Source organism: Aspergillus nidulans, chromosome VII, assembly GCF_000011425.1.
Source record: "Aspergillus nidulans FGSC A4 chromosome VII".
Classification (NCBI taxonomy): Eukaryota; Fungi; Ascomycota; class Eurotiomycetes; order Eurotiales; family Aspergillaceae; genus Aspergillus; species Aspergillus nidulans.
In genome coordinates this window covers 76,382-96,480 of record NC_066263.1, presented here as the reverse complement: position 1 = coordinate 96,480, position 20,099 = coordinate 76,382, and the positions used below count along the sequence as shown (strand labels likewise).

General features: G+C 49.0%; 8 protein-coding genes across 8 annotated transcripts, besides 1 other annotated feature; 2 read left to right on the top strand and 6 right to left on the bottom strand.

Moving 5' to 3' along the window:
• Positions 1 to 20,099: part of a sequence feature (contig 1.168 1..229305(-1)) that runs on past both edges of the window.
• ANIA_09027 (N-acyl homoserine lactonase family protein) lies at positions 584 to 1,858 on the bottom strand. The gene is made up of 6 exons (XM_677204.2): positions 1,813 to 1,858; positions 1,748 to 1,762; positions 1,639 to 1,689; positions 1,202 to 1,580; positions 993 to 1,123; positions 584 to 936 (listed from the first exon to the last, which is right to left on the bottom strand). The coding sequence occupies exons 1-6, from the start codon at positions 1,843 to 1,845 to the stop codon at positions 706 to 708; spliced, it is 840 nt and encodes a 279-aa protein (XP_682296.1). The 5' UTR covers positions 1,846 to 1,858; the 3' UTR covers positions 584 to 705.
• On the bottom strand, positions 2,355 to 3,485 carry ANIA_09028 (SDR family oxidoreductase; the record flags this gene model as incomplete). The annotated part of the gene is made up of 1 exon (XM_677205.1): positions 2,355 to 3,485. One exon carries the CDS (start codon positions 3,483 to 3,485, stop codon positions 2,355 to 2,357), a length of 1,131 nt encoding a protein of 376 aa, XP_682297.1.
• On the bottom strand, positions 4,013 to 5,809 carry ANIA_09029 (uncharacterized protein; the record flags this gene model as incomplete). Its single annotated transcript, XM_677206.1, has 2 exons — positions 4,013 to 5,538; positions 5,596 to 5,809. 2 exons carry the CDS (start codon positions 5,807 to 5,809, stop codon positions 4,013 to 4,015), a joined length of 1,740 nt encoding a protein of 579 aa, XP_682298.1.
• ANIA_09030 (protein CYP683A1) lies at positions 6,215 to 7,790 on the top strand (the record flags this gene model as incomplete). Its single annotated transcript, XM_677207.1, has 2 exons — positions 6,215 to 6,322; positions 6,375 to 7,790. 2 exons carry the CDS (start codon positions 6,215 to 6,217, stop codon positions 7,788 to 7,790), a joined length of 1,524 nt encoding a protein of 507 aa, XP_682299.1.
• Positions 8,349 to 9,288, bottom strand: ANIA_09031 (fumarylacetoacetate hydrolase family protein; the record flags this gene model as incomplete). The annotated part of the gene is made up of 2 exons (XM_677208.1): positions 8,349 to 8,962; positions 9,015 to 9,288. 2 exons carry the CDS (start codon positions 9,286 to 9,288, stop codon positions 8,349 to 8,351), a joined length of 888 nt encoding a protein of 295 aa, XP_682300.1.
• ANIA_09032 (2,4,5-trihydroxytoluene oxygenase) lies at positions 9,577 to 10,640 on the top strand (the record flags this gene model as incomplete). Its single annotated transcript, XM_677209.1, has 3 exons — positions 9,577 to 10,371; positions 10,427 to 10,483; positions 10,530 to 10,640. The coding sequence occupies 3 exons, from the start codon at positions 9,577 to 9,579 to the stop codon at positions 10,638 to 10,640; spliced, it is 963 nt and encodes a 320-aa protein (XP_682301.1).
• On the bottom strand, positions 13,919 to 15,752 carry ANIA_09033 (uncharacterized protein; the record flags this gene model as incomplete). Its single annotated transcript, XM_677210.1, has 7 exons — positions 13,919 to 13,984; positions 14,152 to 14,295; positions 14,349 to 14,546; positions 14,612 to 14,826; positions 14,880 to 15,020; positions 15,077 to 15,495; positions 15,559 to 15,752. 7 exons carry the CDS (start codon positions 15,750 to 15,752, stop codon positions 13,919 to 13,921), a joined length of 1,377 nt encoding a protein of 458 aa, XP_682302.1.
• ANIA_09034 (aldehyde dehydrogenase ALDH) lies at positions 17,063 to 18,704 on the bottom strand (the record flags this gene model as incomplete). Its single annotated transcript, XM_677211.1, has 3 exons — positions 17,063 to 18,273; positions 18,330 to 18,529; positions 18,580 to 18,704. 3 exons carry the CDS (start codon positions 18,702 to 18,704, stop codon positions 17,063 to 17,065), a joined length of 1,536 nt encoding a protein of 511 aa, XP_682303.1.

Genomic DNA, 20,099 nt, shown 5'->3' with positions numbered 1-20,099 from the left:
GCATCGGCTAAGACCATTCATTTTATCGTATGATTCATCGCGAGGACGGGTATCTCGATCTGAACATGTAATACGTTCTGCAACGGGATACCGGCTAAGGTGGCATCAGAGTGCCACTTTTACGCAACACACGAGGGCCAATCAATCACCAGGAAGAAAGGAAGCCAATATAAGCCCAGGAATCGAAGCTAAGGGCTCAAAATTGAGTTGGCTAATTCTCCATACATGGCATGAATTTCACAAATGCATTATATATTTTGACTGGATGGTTTGGCAAGACTGGTGCCAGCTTGCCTTTCTACGTTGCAAAATCTTCTGCGGCCAGCAGCACGCGGCCGTTGAGACCAATCAAAACTGCGCTTGACTTTCCTCCGGGCTCAACCCTTGGTAAGTCATAATACAAAAATATAGCAGTGTACGCTGGACGGTGGACGAGGCCGTTTTCACACTATTCGCCGAACGGGCAGGGAATGCTCTTCTTCGACTTGGATATGAATTATCTGTCATATGTGTTGGCAAAATTGAAATTACCCAAAAGAGTTTCCAGAGTCATCCTAAGCGCTCAAGCATTAAAGTGTCTTGCATACTTTAGAGACAGCATGTGAATGTGAGCAGTAAAGAATAGACAGAGTAGCTACAAAGCATAAAATTTGAGCCTAATCATCCTCCCTCCGCAAGATTCACCAGGACTAGTTAAGTAGAAGTCTAGGTGTAGGCATGAGGGGCATGTTCATACTGGAAAAATACTCCCAAATCGTGTCCGAACACCAGATTCGCATTTGTTCGCTTTGCAATGGTCTTCACCATCTGATGCGTCTTGACCCAGGCATGATAGTCTCGAGCAAGCCAGCCATGCGGAATAGATTGTTCGTAATTCTCGCTGACATGGTATTGGTCGGTAGTAAATAGCCATGTCCCACTGTCTGGAAGATTGACCTGTCTGCTGTCAGCTTCGACTTAATCCACAGATAACTTTTGCTGAGAATCGATACCTGCATAAGGACCAGCCCTGGAGTGTGGCCGGGTGCATGCCTCAGGGTAATACCCTGGGCAAGCTCAAATGTCTCCCCATGGATGGCCGTCCAATTGAGCTTGGCGTCAAGATCTTTGCCATGATAGACACCTTTCAAATTGGCATGTTTGTTAGTCACTGATCATTTATCACGAGTGCAGTGATTAAAGGCAAATATAGCAGACGTACCTGCGTCGGACTTGGTGGCCACACTGTAAAACGCGTGCTTAAGCTCTTCTTCGTGTACATAGATCGGAATATCGGTTCCGCTGAATTTCTCAAGCCCCCCGGCATGGTCGATATGGAGATGCCCCATGATCACAGCTTTGATATCCTTGATCGAGTGTCCGGACTTGGCGAGAGCGGCTTCGAGTTCATGCTCTGGCGAATAGTCAACCCGCCCAAATATATCATTGACAGGCGGGCCCCAAACTTCGGGGTATGCCTCCCCAGGCCCAGTCTCAAACAGGATGAGACCCTCGATTGGATGATCAATCAGTGCTGATGTAAGGACAAGCTTGCGTCGTGGGTTCTTGCAGTTGGGATTTGTCATAGTCGAAGTACCGGCCTGTTGTAATGATCAGCTAAGTACATCCGTGGGCGCGATATGGGATGGCTCAGCTTACCCCTGCGAGGAAAAACCCCTCGTCTGCTTCCACATATCCAAGATGAAGTAACTATATGGACGCGAGACATCAACTCCGTACTCTCTAAACGAGTCACCATGTATCTTACCCACAGTTTTGTGCCCTGTGATGTTGTTAGCACTGAGTTGCCACGGGATCCAAGACAAAACGAACCTGTGGAGCCTGGTCAATATTCACAGAACTCATGTTGACAGTGACTTCAGCACAGATTTGCCTCATCTCAGACAAGCATCACGCGGCTTTTAAATTTATTAGAGGCCGTGATCACCTGAGTCTGAATTGCCACCCTATCCACTGGAAGTTAACTTTGGTTTCGCGAAGTCTGGATAATGTGGAGATGTGGGGGATGCGAACAGCGGCCCCTAAATGATGGATGATGGTGTAAGAAATGGAAGGTAACTATGTTGCGGCAACCAAATAGTGCGACCATTCAATCGAACGTCCAATTAGAGAAACGGTTGAGTCCGACTGATAGTTGGGTAATTATTGACTCGAGCTTACCGGGAAGTGTGTTCTAAGGCCTAGAAACTGTGATAAAGGACACACCGAGAATAAATTGTATGGCCAGAGAAGAACCAGCTAGATATCAGTCGAATGGTAGTCCTCGTGTACAGATATTAAGTCTGAAATCAAGTCACAGGTTTTGCTAGGGATCAAAGCGGACAATTAGTTACAAGCTTACTCCTCTGAGTACTTCAGGGAATCTGTCCAAGTTCCTTGAATCTTTTGAAAGCGTCCACAAAGGAATCAAATGAGTCCAGGTGGCCAGTCCAGCCAAACTTGCGTGCCTTGTTGATGCTCAAGGGTGAACTCCAAGTCCGCTGGAAGACCCAATCTTGAAAAGTCCAAGTGCCTGCATCAAAGCTTGCTTTGCTTAGGGGAGAACCCGCCTTATCGCAAAGCCTGTTCCAGACCTCCCTCTTGTCTTGCGCCCACTGTTCGAGGTTCAAATCAAGATGGGTTTCACCCTCCTTGAAAGATGTACGGTTGAAGGACTGGTTGGACGAAGCCTTGGCTCCAAACCAGTCTGCCAACCGGGGCCACATGTACCGCCAGCTGAAGACATCACCATTTGTGACGTTGAAGGCTTCGTTTGCACAGTTTTTGTGGGTTGAGGCGTAAATGGTCAAGTCGGCAATGAGACGTGCATCAGATACATCATCCACCCCGTTGAAATAGGCAGCGTTGGTGGGCATAGGGGCCTCCACGCCCAGCTCCTTGTTGATCAAGAAGTAGAGTGCAATGGTAAGGGCCTCATTCATGCCATTGGGCTTCGTGGTGTAGCCGATGATTGCCTCTGGGCGGATTACATTCCAGGTCCAATTCGAACCGCGCTGTTTCTCAGCCAAGAAATCTTCCTGATGATAGTAGAAGTTTTCCTCGGCGCGAACAAGACGAGGGTGGCCTTCGTGAGCTGGCCATGGAACCGGTCGGACGTGGACATTGTAGTACTTTCCTCCAGTCTGGAGTGTACAGTTCTGAAGGCCTTTTGCCACATCGACCAAGGCATTGAGAAAATTCTCAAACAGGGAGCGATTGGCTTCGTTTAGCTCGGCAAAGTCGTCCTTGTGAACGTAGGATGAAAAGTATGCGTGGGTCACATCAGCACATTGGGAGCGCATCTGGTCCGCGAGCTTCTCAGGCGGATTGGAAAAGTCGAGAGCGATGAATTCCACGCGAGAATCGTTGACGGCCGTCTTCAGGGGCGACCGAGACGTGATGATGATACGCTCCCATTCTGAGGCGGTTGTATTCTTGACGAGGTATTCCAGAATTGCAGAACCAGTGATGCCATTGGCGCCCGTGATGAGAGCGGTTTTAGCCATGATTGAAGTAGGATATGAGACTTGACGAGAAAGAATTATGTTAGAGCAAAGTCATTTCGACTAGGAGCGCTTCAGTGGCGCGTTTAAATAGACGGTCACAAGTCGCCGGGGGCTCAACAACATATTCGCAACACCTAGTCCTTCCCCGCCTTCCCCGCAACCCCAGCCGACCACGGTTAACCACAATCTCCGGGTAACGTGGCTCTGCGGCTGAATAATCTTGAAGTCAAAATAACTATTTCGGAGTTATCGTAAGCTGAGTGAGCCGGACCCAACTCACCCGAGAGGACTCAGCACCCGGCGAACCTACCTCCGCCTGAGTGGCGGAAATTGTATTCGCAATAATCCCGTAAACTCGAATCCTGAACGTAATAGCTTGGGAACTAGCTTGAATTTGAGCTAAGATATTTCAACGTTTTAGATAACAAGCCGCGAACCCAGAGGCCTGAAGTAAAGCTACGAATAGAAGCTGTTGGTCTTCGTTCTTCAGAAAAAGGAACGGTGTGCTGCTTGCAATTCGTGAGATATTAGAAGCCTAGTATTTTCTCCAGAACACAACGAAGCCGGGCCTCGGCATCGTCACTACGACGAGGATATCGCCAGGCAATGAAATGATCAGGGCGCACTAACACAACACCATCCTCATCGACACCACGAACCTGGGCCCATTCTCGATAGCAATCCATGTAATCTCCACCAAATCCAACCTTGTAGCCAACAACCTCGACACCCCAAGCAGAAGCAGTCAAAGCTTTGGCAGCAGATATCCAGCAGTCTCCTCCAACTCCAGTGAACAATGCAAAACGACCATGTCCTGCGAGGTCCAGGGTAGACTCTCGCTCACTCTGGCCGTTCTTCGAGAGCCAAATATGTGGCAGGTGGTAGCCTGGGTAAGTGGAAACCTTGAGCTCCTTGATTGGGTCAAGTGCTCCAAAATCTGGGGGTAAGTCGTCAGGCTCTGCGATGACACCCGGAGATCCAACATAGAATTGGTTCATTTGGATCCCCAATGCCTGAACCTCGGCGTCGATAGCCTCTAGGGCATTCGCCCAATCCTTTCGTTTCTGTTGACCAGCAGGACTATCTTCTGAAAGCAATGACAAGGCATTTTGCCGGTCCTCTGGAGTCAACCCAATGATAGACCACAGGTTCCGATGTGCTTCCATGCCGGTGTTGGCGCGGCGAACAATGCCATCACCAACAGGCTTCCTTTCGACGCTGAGAGTCTCCAGGAGAGCAGGCTTCGCAATGCCTTTAATGACATAAGCTAGCTTCCACGCAATGTTGAATGCATCGGACAGGCATGTGTTGCTACCCAAACCATTGATGGGAGGGTGCCGATGAACGGCGTCTCCAATGCATAGGATCCGATCCCGCTGCCAATAATCGGCGACCTGGTCGTTGATAGTCCATTCAAATGTCGAGAGTACCTTGATAGGTATTGATGTGTCGCCGATCATCTGGTGCAGACGTTTGATGATATCTGCCTCGGTTGGGGTAAATCGCTTGCCATTCTTCGAGGCCGGGTGCATCGAGACAACCCATTCGTGCCAGGGACGCACCATTCGAAAATTTCCGACAGCGGACCAGTCTGGAGCCTCTGGATTCAAGATCCAATTGAGACTTCCCGGACGATGAGCGATGTATTTGGTGAGGTCGGCTTGAATATGCACGTTGAACGCCGTGTTGATTTGTCTCCCTGTAATTGGGATTCCCAGCGCGCTCACAACAGCACTGCGCGCTCCGTCACAGCCAAGTAGATAGTTCGAGCGCACCATGTAAGTCTTTTCTGACTCTCGATCTCGCAGAATGGTGGACACGCCAGACTCGTCCTGGGTGACGCTCACAAACTCGGTGTAGAAGCGGAACTGTGCGCCGAGCTTTTTGGCCTCATCGACAAGAATTGGCTCCAGATGAGACTGAGGAAGATCACTCATGTGACAAGGACTAGCGACCTCATACTCGCCCTTCTGTTGCGGCTTGTTTCCCCAAGCCCAAAGCCGTCCGTACTCTTGGCCAGTCAGTTTGTCCAGGAAGGAAGAGTGCGCCATATCTGGATCATGCGGTCAGTATCACCAGGGCACCATGGGGGTCAGAGCTCAAGACCTACGCTCCATGGAGCTTGCTTCTCTATAACACTGAGCTTCTATCTCCGCATCGCGAAGGACCTCCATCGCCCGCTGGTTGAAGATATGTGCGCGAGGGGTATTGGCGGTTCCTCGGTGGCGGGATACAACGATAGATTTGATTCCAAGACGACCCAAATGAAGGGCTGCAGTAGCGCCAGAAGGGCCAGTGCCGATGATGAGAACTGGAACGTCCATGGTGATATTTGAGAGGACAAGACGCAATAATCTTGTACTGCTGATGCTTTTGACGATGTGTGCGTTGGCGTCGATTGCAAATAAAAACAGAGGAAAAAGCTATCCCTGTCTTCCGACGACGAGACTTTATTTAGCAATGAAACCACTCATATGATAAAATTTCATTTGTATGCTCACCTTTCTTTGCTTTGGTACAGTTGACCTCACCACCAGATTGGACCATCGAATGCCACATTATCCGGTAGGGAGGGGGAAGATGCTGTGATCATCTTGTTGCGGAGAATATAATTGTGACATCAAGGGGAGTCTACCCGGGTTAGTGGATGGATAGCCTGCGCTTATAAGTCCCTGCATTCTGTGAGAATAGAGGTGGAAAGTTATTCGAATCCCACAGCTGCCGCCAACATGATCTTCGCTCAACTTCCAACCCTTACAGCACAGGTTGTTCATTTTATGCAGAGTCGTCTTTTGCTCTGTATCACTGCCTTTGTCGTATTATGCATTATTCACACCGTAAGTTCACATCAACGTCTTCCAAAGTGGTTCATTCTGACTTGGCTTTTAGTTTCTTTATGCCTTCCTGCTGTCTCCTGTCAGACATGTCCCTGGGCCATGGTGGGCTCGTGTGTCAAGAATTCCTCTCTTGTACGCCACATGGCAGCGACGTCGATCAAGATACGCCTCAGACCTGCTTCGCAAATATGGTCGTCTTGTGGTCATTGCCCCGGACCAGATTCACACGAGCGACGAGACTGCGATGAAGACAATCTACGCAAAGTCCTCCATCAAGACGCGTTTCTACGCCGGCATGGGGTCCTGGAAAGGCGTAAAGTCAACCCTTGGCTTTGTGGACTACCGCAGCGCTGCACCAACCCGCAATAATCTTATTCAATGTTTCCAAAATCGGAATCTCGACACTCTTGTTGATAGCATGGCTTGCCATATCACTGAGTTCTGCGACATGCTCAAGCCTAAAGTGTCCAACAACAAAGCCGTTGATGGAGTCGTGATTTTCCGCCTGCTGGCCTTGGACATTGTCACCGATATTCTCTGGGGTGAGAAAGACACTTTGCTATCGAAAGGCTTCGATCAGACGCCTGTGTTCCTCCGTCGCTTCCATGCGTTCAGCTCTTGGAATGCTCTAAAAAGCTTCATTCCTGGTTTGGACACCTACGTTCGTTTCTTAGGGTCTTCGAACATGCGTCAATTGCGAGCAGATTGTAACGACATGGATGTTACTGCACGCGAGGCGCTTGATCGTTGGCACGCGAGGCCCGAGGAGCGCCATCAGAAGGATGTTTTGAGCATGCTTCAGGCGATGAGCAACTCAGACGACCCGACGAAAAGAATCCCCAGTGAGCACATTCCGGCATACATGGTCGAAATGCTCGCGGCAGGGAGCTCTACTACATCACACACCGCGGCATTTGCCTGTGACCAACTTGCACGCTACCCCAAAGCACTCGAGGCATTGCAAAAGGAGCTCATCGAAGCGTTTCCGGACAAGGAAAATATCGATGAGAGAAAGATGTTATCGCTCCGATACCTGGAGGGCGTCATTTATGAGACGATGCGTCTCTATCCCATGATCCCAGGACCCCTAGAGCGACACTTAGGGGAATGGATTGAGGTCGATGGGATGAAGGTCGGCCCAGGAGTTATTGCCTCAACTGCCGCCTATGATCAGGGTCGTCTCCCAGATGTGTTTCCGGAGCCTGAAAAATGGAATCCCGAACGGTGGCTCCAGGCTACTGACCGGATGAAGCTCAATTGGATTCCATTTGGTCACGGATGCCGGTCTTGCCCTGGATCAAATCTTGCTCTCACTGAGCTGAAGTACATCCTTGGAACACTCTTCAGACGTTTCCGGGTTCAGTTGCCGGAGGACTACCCCAACGAACCCCTGGAACTGGCGGATGTTTTTGCAGCCGGCTCGAAGACGGGGCACTGTTGGCTTGAATTTGAGGAGATGCCGAAATGAATGCTAGATCACGGCCTACTTTCAGTGTACAGGAAATCTTCCAAATTTTTTGGTTGCGAATTGTCATGAACTCCAAATATATGATCAGTCTCTCACGAGAATGGAAAACAGCAAATACACTAGCATTTCATTCCTTGAGAAATTTCTTCTTGAACGGGACCCAATACTCTCATTTCAACCTGTGAAAGCTGAACGTATAAATCCAATTATGAGGTCGGGGAGGTCTGGTATCTTCTAGTATTTCTGCAACGTGTATCATCTATTTCCTCAGTAGAATTGGGGCGACATTTATTTTGCTACATGGGAGGGCCACAGTATTCAAGTATCAAGGGATGCCATAATATTGGATTTGCGTAGTTGACAGTTGAGGGTGCGAGAAACCGAAGCCCTGCCTTCTTTACTAGGGGCAAATCGTACGGGCAGGCAAATAAAGGCGGAGGCGCCTTCCGTCTCTCTACAAAAGTAAGTACTTGTCCGCAGGAGAGAAAACGCCAAGGAGTTAGATTTGCAAAGGATTTCAGTACACGGGAAAAGACCGTCACTTCCATTGGACTCGTTCTAATTTTCAAAGGAAATGGTGTTTTGCAGGGTGCCGATAGACTCTATCTCCACGCTCACCACATCACCATCCTTCAGAAACTGAGGTGGCTTCATGAAAAGCCCAACTCCACCCGGAGTTCCAGTCATGATCAAAGATCCTCTCTGTAGGGTTTGACCTTGGCTACAGAATGCAACAAGCTTCCGAACGCCGAAGCACAAATCCGACGTGTGGCTTTCCTGACGAACATCTCCGTTGACCAAGGTCCGTAGAGACAGCATACTCGCTTCATTAAGCTGATCCTGTCGGACGAGGCAGGGTCCCAGGGGAGCATAGTTATCAAAAGACTTGCTGAAAGTCCATTGGGGAACAGGACCGGCCTTTCCAGCCTCGCGTTGCCAGTCCCGGGCGGAAATGTCATTGCCAGCAGTGTAAGCAGCAACGTAGTTCAAAGCTTCGGCTTCTGGAATATTCTTGCCTTCACGGCCAATGACAATGACGAGTTCACCCTCGTAATCGCATTGCTCCTGTGCAATTTTTGGAATAGGAACCGGAGCGTCATGATCGGCTACTGCTGGGCTCGGCTTGGTGAAGACGGTAGGACAAGTAGGTAGCGGCCTTCCGGTTTCAAGAACTGTAATTTGTCAATACATCGCCCACTCGATGGGGTAAAAGAAGCTTCTTACTGTGTGTTTTATAGTTGAGGCCGATGCAGCGGATTATAGGCACATCCTTTGGTTCGAGGGGACCGTAGAGACGATAGACAGTCTCAACGACATCAGTCTTCTCCAGAAGAAATGGATCACTGCCCAAAAGTCGCTTCACTTTCAGTTGATCATCTCTGGCCAGTTTGCCAATATCGCCAGTTTGGCCGAGAATGGGCTCTCCATACTTGATGGGGCCATTGGCGGTCGAGCTATAGCGGACAAGATGAGTCCAGCAAATCTCGATGGGACACATTTTCATCATTCGTGAGAGAAGAGGCGCAATGTTTCAAACGGGTAATTCCAGGTTTTTCTGCGCGCGAGTGACATGATTTGTACCTCTGCGGTGTCTGACAAAACCACATCATCCGAACCACCCCGACATCGGGACCAGAACCACTTTATCCGACCGGACGTCATACCTTGCCATCCGAAAACAACGCAGCATATAAGTTCGCTCCTGAAATAATATATGAAATATTTGTTGTATTATCGCTCTTATCTCACGACAAAGTTCGAGGTCAAAATCACTTCCACGACAACCATGCCCAACCCTTCGGACCGCCGAGTTCAGCTCCTGAAGACTGCTTTCGTTGTCTACAACCACGCAGATCTCGACAAAGCAAAAGAATTCCTACTCGACTTTGGTCTACATGTTGCCTTTGAGAAACCAGGTCAAAAGATATATTTCAAAGGTTATGGCGCCGAGCCGTACGTCTACGTGGCTTGCAAAGCTGATACATCCAGCTTTGGGGGGGGTGCATACGTTGTTGATTCGTTCGCCGAGCTTGAAAAGGCTAAACAAATCCCCGGAGCGAGCACTATTATGCAACTGGAAGATGAAGCTGGCGGAGGTCAACTGGTTACTCTAACCGATCCATTTGGGCACAAGGTACATCTCATCTGGGGATGGCGTGAAAAATCAGCTGAACCCATGAAGCTGGAAAAATTGGTGGTCAACTACGAAGACGAGAAGCCACGAAAGGGTCGATTCCAACGGTTCAAGCCAGGTCCAGCCCCAGTTCATCGCTGGGGTCATTATGGGGTCACTTATCCAGAGGGCCAGTACCAAGCAATGTATGACTGGTACACGCAGAATCTGAGTCTGGCAACATCAGACATCGTTTACAAAGACGGAAAGCCAATCACTTGTTTTTTCCACGTTGACCGGGGTCAAGACTATACCGATCACCACGCGTTCTTTTTCAAGAAGGCCAAACCGGGGGAACCTCTGACCGTGGCCCATGCAGCATTTGAGGTCCATGATTTTGACATTCAGCAACTGGGACACGACTATCTCGCTTCGAAAGGCCATGAACTCTGCTGGGGTGTTGGACGAGTAAGTCACACGTTGATACTCGCCGTCATGAAGTTGACATTAACAAGAGTTCCAGCACGTTCTCGGTAGCCAAGTATTCGATTACTGGTTTGATTCCAGCCGCTTTGTCGTGGTGCGTCAGAAGTTTAGGCTATTTGGTATTCTGCTAACTACTCTAGGAACATTACGCCGATGGAGACCTTGTGAATTGCGACACGCCAGTTTCTCACGTCCAAGCCGGACCTGATGCGTTGTCTGTATGGGGTCCTCCAGTACCCAAAGTTTTTTAAGGGCGATACACTGCTAGCGCCAGGTGCCTAGTCACGTCTAGCTACTTGGGGACTGACTCGAGTCTCTGAGTCCATTAACCTTGGTGGCAGTATTTCAGTCAGTCAATCAATACAGAAAGGCCGTTTCTCCTCATCAACACGAATGGAAGTCTTCAAATCGATCTCAAATTATATCTCACTACAAAACACTTTTCGAAGTAGTATAGTAGATTAGACGGATAATACACTGACAGATGAAGACAAAGGATATACTGTTAGAGAAAGACCCGCGCAACGCTAATAAACTAGGCCCAAAAACCCATTACGATAACCTTCTACGAGGTCACCATACCCGGGCGTGATAATACTAGCGCGCGAGCGTGAGGACGGGCAGCCCTTAAATATACTAGGTCGAAGGCAAACCCATTTCGGTTGGAAGAAAAAACAGAATGCGATGCTGTCATTCGACCTGGTCAGAGAAGAGCGTAAGTGTCTGGCAGTGGTAGTTTCAGGCTTATTGTTTGAAACCCCATACCTCGATCAGGACCTCCTTTTTTTCCTGAAATTGTATATAACTCAAGAGATTTGTGACATTAGAACTTTGACATCTATAACTTTTCTGCTATTTATCGAAAAAGCTTAGAAATATTGCTCGAGTAGTTTGTCTCTTAAGACTTTTCTTCGAAGGGCCTCAAGCCACTATTAAATAGAAAGCAGTGGACGGAGTTCGTGTCTCTCTTCCCGCTCGGAGTCTTCAACCACAACTAGTAACCAAAGCCTGGGTCTGGGCCAAGGTTTAGCAACCAATTATTAAACTTCTTGCAATGCGTCAATACGTGTCATTCGGCCCGCACCCATGCACCTTTAGCCCTATCGCGCCCTTCTATATAGGAAAAGGTTTTGCCTCGCGATAGATCAATATACTCAATGCAACCAAGGATAAAGCCCATCCGCAGTACAGAGGGCTCGCACACTTTCAGAATGGCAGTGTTGCCCAAAGTAAAAAACAAGCAAGACCAGTAAGAAATGGCCGACTACTACATATTGACTAATCTTGTGGAGTTTGATGAAGATATTTTCGAGCGTCTGCGTCGTTTTAGGCTACGGCCAATATGACCCTATTCAGTCGGGTTTTCTAAGTACCCCAGTATACTTGGATTAAACCAGGACTTCTTCCCGGGTATCTATCTATCCGAGAATAACTTCACAACTTCTGACCACGGTCGTTCCTCGTCCCGTCCCGACTTCAGCAGAAAATCCACGTCGTCCAAAGACCGCGGCGAGCGTCTCGTTGTGCTTCGATGGGCCTCGTTACGATAGCCACGATATCGAAAGTTTCGCGGCAGTTTCGTTGAGTGCCTGGATCTCCATCTTCACACGCTGTGGGCGTAGTTTGTTTATGACATCTCCCACATAACACTGGTTGTAAGGATTCATTCTCAGAACTATCGTCAGTGTGTGACGACTGATTAGGAGGCATCGATGATGATGGCGGGAACGGGTGTTTGACTAACCTCAGGAAGGGACGTAATGAAATAAGACTCACGAGAATAATCATGATGTCCTATTGCGTCTTCTGAACTATATAGTAAGAATCCTTCCAGCTTAAATCACGCCAGCTGTCGGTACTTCCTGATTAGCGCTCTCGGATATATGATCAAATAGATCCCCGAGGAACACTGTGATCCCTAGTTAAAAGGTCACGGATCTAAAGCCGTACGTCTACAGCTAACGGGTTATCAGTTTCAGGAGAGGTCTGAACTAACATGGAACGCCACGTTGATGGCTACATGGTGACTAATATGTTTCAATACGTATCCGGTTACTCTGTCGACGCGTCGGCGCAAGGCAACATTTTGAAGTCAGCCTCGCCACTGATTTGGCCATTTCGGGGTGAAATTAGAGAGTATATGCAGGTGCCAAGAGGCCGCTGTTTCAAAAAGGATCAACGTGAACCAATAATGCTATACTTAAGCTCAGCTGAAGGGGTCCGTGCGGTGACCGTGCAGCTAAGAGTGATTCTCACCTGGCTCTCACCTGGCTCTCACCCCATCTATTCCACACTCACCCTTCTCACCCGGCGTCGCGCGACGCTAGAGCGGCGCTCACCCATTTCTCACCCGGGCGGCAGGCACCCGACTAGTGGCCGCATTGAAGCCACACGCCGGTAGGTTAGTAGTATGGTGGGTGACCACATGCGAATCCCTACTGTTGTATGTTTTTTATTTTTTTTTTTTTTTTAATTCTTCTCCCTTCAATATTGACTGCTATTATAACTGAAGTGCAACAAACCCGAGCAGTGTTAATTTTCAGTAGTAATATATACTAAGTCTAGGCTGTAACGGGCGTAGGCAGTATTGCTTTTTACTGGCTGTCCTGTATTCACGAGTATCACAAGCCTAGAGAAAGAAACAAAAGATAGAAGCGCAGATATCTTCCTCCTCCCTTTATCAACCTTTCTGACATCCCGGACTTGTATGCTGATGGATCCCTTTCCCGAAATTATGAGGACAGAACTCCTTTACTAAGCTTCGAGGCCGCAATTCCGAGGCTGTATACTGATTAGACTTGTTAAACCACGGGTTGGGGCGGGTTTCAGGCCTAGCTGATCCGCCCACGCGGTTTTTGGGGTGGGTTACCTGAACAGTAAACCACCCATGGGTTTAGCAAATAATTCTAACCTAACCCAAATAACCCAGAATAACCTAGTTATTATATCGGTACTTTAATAAGCAGTGATCTATATAGCTAATAAAATACTATATTTAAATACTGTATTATAAACTATCTAAGTAAGAAAATATAATTTATATACAGTAATATACCTATTCAGATATCTTGGCAACCCAGGAGGTTGCTCCGCCGGGCTTTGGGCAGCCAAAAATATCCAAAACCCAATGGATAATTAGAAGGTCTAACCCAACCCATTTCTTGGCGGGTTGGGGCGGGTTGAGGCGGGTCTCGTGGGTTGGGTTTAACAAGTCTAGTTTTTAGTCTACATGAACCCATTCCCTTATTTTACCAAGCACATACGACCATAGGGTGTGGAAAACAGGGCTTCCCGTCCGCTCAGCCGTACTTAAGCCACACGCCGGCTGGTTAGTAGTATGGTGGGTGACCACATGCGAATCCCAGCTGTTGTATGTTTTTGACAATTTTTTATGCCTCCATACGCTTGGCCGGTGGATGGTTTGCTAGTTTCCAGATCTATCATATTGCTCGGGGCTTTATATTTAAGGTCATCTGGAATATATCGACCTCATGGTAATGTCTACCAAGATGATTGAAACAGATACATCTCACGAAGAAGACTTTCCGTTACCACTCGAAACACATATACAAGCCAGTAAGATAGTACCCAAAGACTAAGAAACAAGACAGTAGCTTAGGCATTGTCAGTCGCACACGAAAAGCTCTTTCCAGCGGGGTCGTCATGGATCGCTTTGCCCGTTGCATACAGACCAATTGCACACTGGCGCATATGTGATTAGTTGTGGATTCGCTTTTTGTGAGATAGAGAACGAAAACATACCATAACAACACCCATCCCGAAAACAAGGCAGTTAAAGATGGTGATTCCAGTTTTCCTTGGGCTCGAGAACCACAGGCCACGGTTCATGAACAGCCAGAACGCAGCAGGAAGACTGAAGCTGAACCAGCTGGCGAAGAGCGCAGTCTGTCTCTTATCAGTCTCTGCATCAGACGGAAGACGGGTTAGGGTGAGTATACCATAAGACTAAGAAGGTTACTGAAAACCGGAATCGCAGTCGCAACCACCCAGGCGATGACCCAAAGTCCCACCGCAATACCGATCCAGGATCCCACGGCCCGGAAATCCTGCTTGTGCATGTGGGAGGTGCCGGCGAAGACGCGTGTGTAGATGGACTTACACGCGATGTGCCCGTTAATCACGCCGGCGATGATAATCTACCGTAGAGTTCACAGTGAGCTAGGTCTAGAGGAAGTGCTAAGGAGAGCTGAGGCGGGCTTACTGTTGGTAGAGCCACCCCGTAAGCAACCTTAGACACCAATGGGTTTATTGAGCCGAGTGCTGGGGACTTGACGTCGTCCCCGGCGAAGTAGTAGATCACGACACCGGAAACAAGATAAAGGGTAATGTCAATGCACTGCAGCAGGGTGAGGGCTTTGGGGAAGTCTCTGGGCTCTTTCAACTCAGCGATGACGTTGAAGAAGGCGTTATGGCTCGCTGTAAGACTTAGACGGATATATCACTGACAGGAAGAGAATGAGGAGTCTTACCGTATGACAGGATGATATTCAGCGCAGCTGTAAAGCCAGTGACAAGATTTGTCTCGGCTGTGGCTTTGACTGGGCCTCCAGGGTGCTCGACACCGATGGCGACCATGGCGATCATGACCGCTGTGAAAATACTGATAAATGCTGGATAAAAGTGATAGAATTAGCCTCATATCTCATTGTGGTAGGCTATTACTCACAAGCAAGCGACAGCCACGACATATTTTTCATTGTCCTGGGCAGGGAAAACACAAGAGAAACCAGCAGCCCAATAACCCCAAAGACAAGAGAACATGTCCCGTGGTTGGTCAGTCTGTTCATTGCCACTGTGAATGTCAAGATATGGCTGGCCATGAGGAAGATCAAGAAGAGCATCTGGCCGCCGAAGAGAACCTCTCGCCCGAACCGGCCCATCAGGACCTCACCTGCATCAGCCATGCTGACGACATGCGGATACCGCCACTTGAATTGCCCGATCACGTAGCCCGTATATGAAGCAATGAGCCCCATGACGAGAAGGATCACGATGGCCGGGACGAGGCCAAGACCTGCGATTGCGGCTGGGATGGAGAGAATGCCCAGGGATATTGTTTCGGCGACCATGAGGAGTCCGCATTGCCTGAATCATGACAGAGCACTTAGTAGGGAGCATGAATGGGTTAGGGCCGGGTTGCATTCATACCACCATTTGAGGACTTTGTACTTGACTTCGGCGTGCTCCTCGTCGCCAAAGACGTCCTGTCGGTATGGAACGCTCTCAGCCTTTTGCTCGTCGACGGCCATCGTGGGGGTTTCCTTGTGCTTCTTCTCCGCTTGAGTGCGCTCGATATCGTCATTTGTTGGTTGGAATTGGGGGATGTCGGCGTGGAAGGGCATGGTGTAGGAACTGCTGAATGTGGCACAGCGAAGAACGCGAATAGGCGGCAATTCGCTGGAAATGGAGTAGCAAAAGAGCTTGTATCTGACGCAGACGAAAAAAGAATGATGAGATATGATGCAAGAACCCCTAAACTGTGCAGGGACGAGGAATGCGAGAAAACAGGTTCCGATATAGCACCGCCAGGGTGCCAGATTTAAAGGGGAGGACAGAGGTAGGCTAGGGGGGCAGTGGAATCTGCAGCCTTAGGAAGTAGTCAGCGTAGCTACAAGAGCGGCACCAAATCATGTCTCCTTATCTATGGGTCCAGGATTGAGAGATATACCTCCTGCTAGCTCGCTGGTCTTCTGCGAGCACTGGAGATTTATTAGATCGCCTGATGGAGATATACGTTCAACATTGACTATAGTAGGTTCCGTTTTTATACCTTTGTTCACCTTGTGGCTACCCCAGTCTCGTTCTCTGATTCTGTATTGCCAACTATACTGGGGACTCCACGATATTAGGGACAGTCTGGGGAATGTCCAATGGCCGCCAACACTCCACGGGGACCTGTCTTTGCCCGCTGTCAGATTGGAGGAGATTAATTATTTTCTCGTAATGGATAACCACATATCTGGGGAACTTCGGTACCGCCGCAACTTTATCGAGGAAGAACCTGCCTATTACTCTGTGGCAAAGACATCCAAACCGAAGTCCAGAGTATCAGACCAAGATTACCGGCTTTTACCCTATTTATCAAGCCCGGCTCACTTGCACCAACGTTATCTGCAGCTAGTTTAAACTATCGTATCGGAATCGCCTTCCTGTTTGAACCCATACCGCAAACCTCAGCTGTTCCGCTTCAAGAGCAGCCACAGGCAAGATATGGAATACTGGTCCATTATGGGCTGTGGACGCCGGTAGAGCTGTTTTGGATAAAGATCTCGTGGGCAATGCGTAGCTCCGTTATTGGACCTGACGTCCGAAGCTGAAGATTACACCTCTTCCCAAGCAAGAGTGGACTCGACGCATTATTGTCCAGCAGGCATTCTTCTTTGGTTGAGGCGTGGCGCGTATCAAATTCTTATGTCTAGGTTAAGGCCCGATGCATTGTACTGCCTTCTCTCTTATTCTAAATCGGCATGCCCCATGGATTAATTTGTAGTCTATAAATTGTCTTTTGAGAATGAAAGCACTGTCCGAAGCGCTCCTCATCTAAAGCAGATCCGAGATATATAAGGCACAGCTATGACACTATTCTCATGAGTAATATGCACGTTCAATGTTCACTGCCATTTTCTGAACCGTACCGTCGCTTTGTTCTGTTCTAAAGCTTGTTGCCCATGTTCACATGCACGGCCTTAACCTGTGTATAAGCCTCCAGGCCCGCCTCGCCCAGTTCACGCCCAATACCGCTCTGCTTGACGCCCCCAAAAGGCACCCGGGGATCACAGTCCTGACTGCTGTTGACCCAGACCATGCCAGCTTCTATCTCAGCAGCAACACGATGCGCACGTTCCAGATCGCACGTGAAAACTGCCGCCCCAAGTCCGTATGTTGTGTCATTTGCACGCCTGATGGCTTCCTCTTCGGACGCGAAGGGTAGGATCACCACAACCGGGCCAAAGACCTCTTCACGGACGATAGCATGCGAGTCATCGGTGCCGGTGAACACAGTCGGTTGGATGAAATAGCCGTCCTTGTTCTTCTCGCTCGAAGGCGCATGTGCTGAGCCGCCGGTGACTACGGCCATACCGCCTTTCTTCGCGGTCTCGATATAGGAAAGGATCCGGTCGTACTGGGCGCGTGTAATCTGCGGCCCCTGAAAGGTAGATTCGTCCCATTGGTCGCCGATTTTGGAAGTCGTCTCAACCGCGGCCTTGAATTTGGACAGGAACAGCTGGAATATATCTTGATGGACGTAGATTCGGGAAGTGGCGGTGCAGATCTGTCCCTGGTTGGACATGATACCAAAGTGCGACCACTTAACAGCTTGCTCCAGGTCAGCGTCAGGGAAGACCAGAAGGGGTGATTTTCCGCCAGTCTCTAGGGTGATGTTCTTCAAAGTCCCCGCAGCAAGCTTCATGATCTCGCGTGCTGTTACGGTCGACCCCGTAAACGCAATTTTGTCGATGAGCGGGTGGCCTGCTAGAGCCGCTCCGGCTTCGCGACCATACCCATTCACAATATTCACAACCCCGGGTGGAAAGCCAGCCTCCTTGATCAGGCTGCCCAACACAAGGACGCTCAGCGGTGTCTGTTCAGCAGGCTTGAGCACGACCGTGTTCCCGCAAGCGAGCGCCGGCCCTAGCTTCCAGCAGGCCATGGAGAGAGGATAGTTCCACGGGATGATCTGGCCAACTACACCAACAGGCTGTCGGATGGTATATGCAAACTTCGCTGGCGTCGTGCTGATTGTCTGTCCAAACGTCTTATCCGCCCAGCCGCTGTAGTATCGAATAGTCCCGATCGCCTCCACGAGATCCTCGCTGAGCGCGATGTGGTACGGTTTGCCTGACTTCTCAGTGAGTGAGAGTACTTGAGAAACGGAAAAGAGGGAAAAGAGGAGAAAGCGTAAAACTGGCTAGCCCTACCGTTGTCCCAAGCGTCTATGGTCGCAAACAGCTCTTTGTTTTTCTCCATAAGATCGGCCAGACGAGCCATGAGCTGGCCACGCTCGGTGCCCGGCAACTTCTTCCACGATGGGTGCACCAGAGCCGCTCTGGCTGCGATCACTGCGCGGTCGACATCTTCGGCGCTGGCAGCATGGACGGTAGCGATCGGTTTGTCCGTCCTACCTTTGCGTTAGTCATCATTCAAACTGATTATGGCAGGTGAACCAACGCTGGGTCGAGTGAGGTGATTGTCTGGCCACTGGACGCAACGAAGGCGTTGTTGATAAAGAGTCCTGTGGGTTGTGAGTAGTGAGTACCGTTTGGCGCAACGAGGTCGACGAAGAGGTCCGCCATCTTGTTTGAGACGATGCTTATCTGTAGAGGCAACGCTCTGATTCTGTTCGAGTCTTATGTGTTTTATGTGTCTTCGCGGTGCTTGCATACGGAAGGACCTTCTTCACTGGTCTGGCCATTGACAGGAAAGGAAGGTCGATGCGTTGATGCCTGTAAGGTATCACTAATCTTATCTGTTTATCTTATCTACATTGCTATCAGCCTTCGAAAATATCCGATCTTGTGAGAGTTAGGGCTGGTCAGGAAATATGCAAATACTGTGACTATATCTAAACATAAATGATAGCTGTTCCAGAGCGCTGAAAGAAAGCAGATCTAGCGCAGGTATCAGTATAGTGGCCTGGTCCAGTATGCTATCTCTGAATGTAGCATTTGTACGATTCCACCATGAACCTACTAGGTAAAATACAATACCACTATCCAAGGATCCAAGCCGTCAACCACTGACTCATCCATAAGCCAGGAAGTGATGTAGAACTTGCAGAATTTTGTCAACGACCTTGAAACCTTCATTCAACAACTCTGATCTGGCTCAACCTGGTCTTGACCTTCGGCCCACAAGCCAGGCCATGTTCCTTACACTTGTTCCACATGGCTTTCTCGATAGGGAAGAGTGCTCTCACAGTAGCAGTCGGCGTCCAGTTACATGAGGAGTGGAAAGAGTTGTAAAACACCGCATTTTAGCAGTTTGGTTAGATGTTTCCTTCCCAAAGAACAGCGTGAAGCGCCAGACTTTCTTACGAGTGCTCGTGGAACCCGGCTACACTCAGCCGGGTGACAATCATGCCATGGCAAGCCCAGTTTTTGTACAACGGGCTTTGGATCCTGTCACTGCCGTGGTTCCTCTGAATTTTTCGTCCATTGGGATTCCAGGGCCATCCTCTAAATACCAAACATCCAGGCCCGGTATCTCCTCAAAAAGTGCCTGATCCAATCTTTCTCCTCATCGCAGGGGTCCCGGTCTGCGCTCGTTTCTACCCTACCAATTCCCAATGTTGGCACATGCTGATTGAAACCATGACCTTCCAGATGAGAAAGCAATCTGTCAATATCTCTATTCCAGGCCACAATATATCACGACCGTTAGAGGGAAATCCTCTCAATACTTTACGGCAAAGTCAGCGAGAAGCTGTCGTCTATAAAAACGCCTAAGGCTCTCATTGAACCAGCTGGACTGTTTGGACTTGCTTGCAAGAGAGCTTCCAGTTCAGGAGTTCCTTAGATAACTGCTTTCGAGACGGGTAAATCGCTCCCTGTAGGGAGCTACGTGATACTACGCGACTTTATTTTCTTCTATTTGTTTTTTTCTTCTTTTTGCTTTTGGCTTTTCTGAGATTTATTTATTACTCGCTCTCTTTAATCATATACGTCTATTTTTATCTTATATTGGTGAGA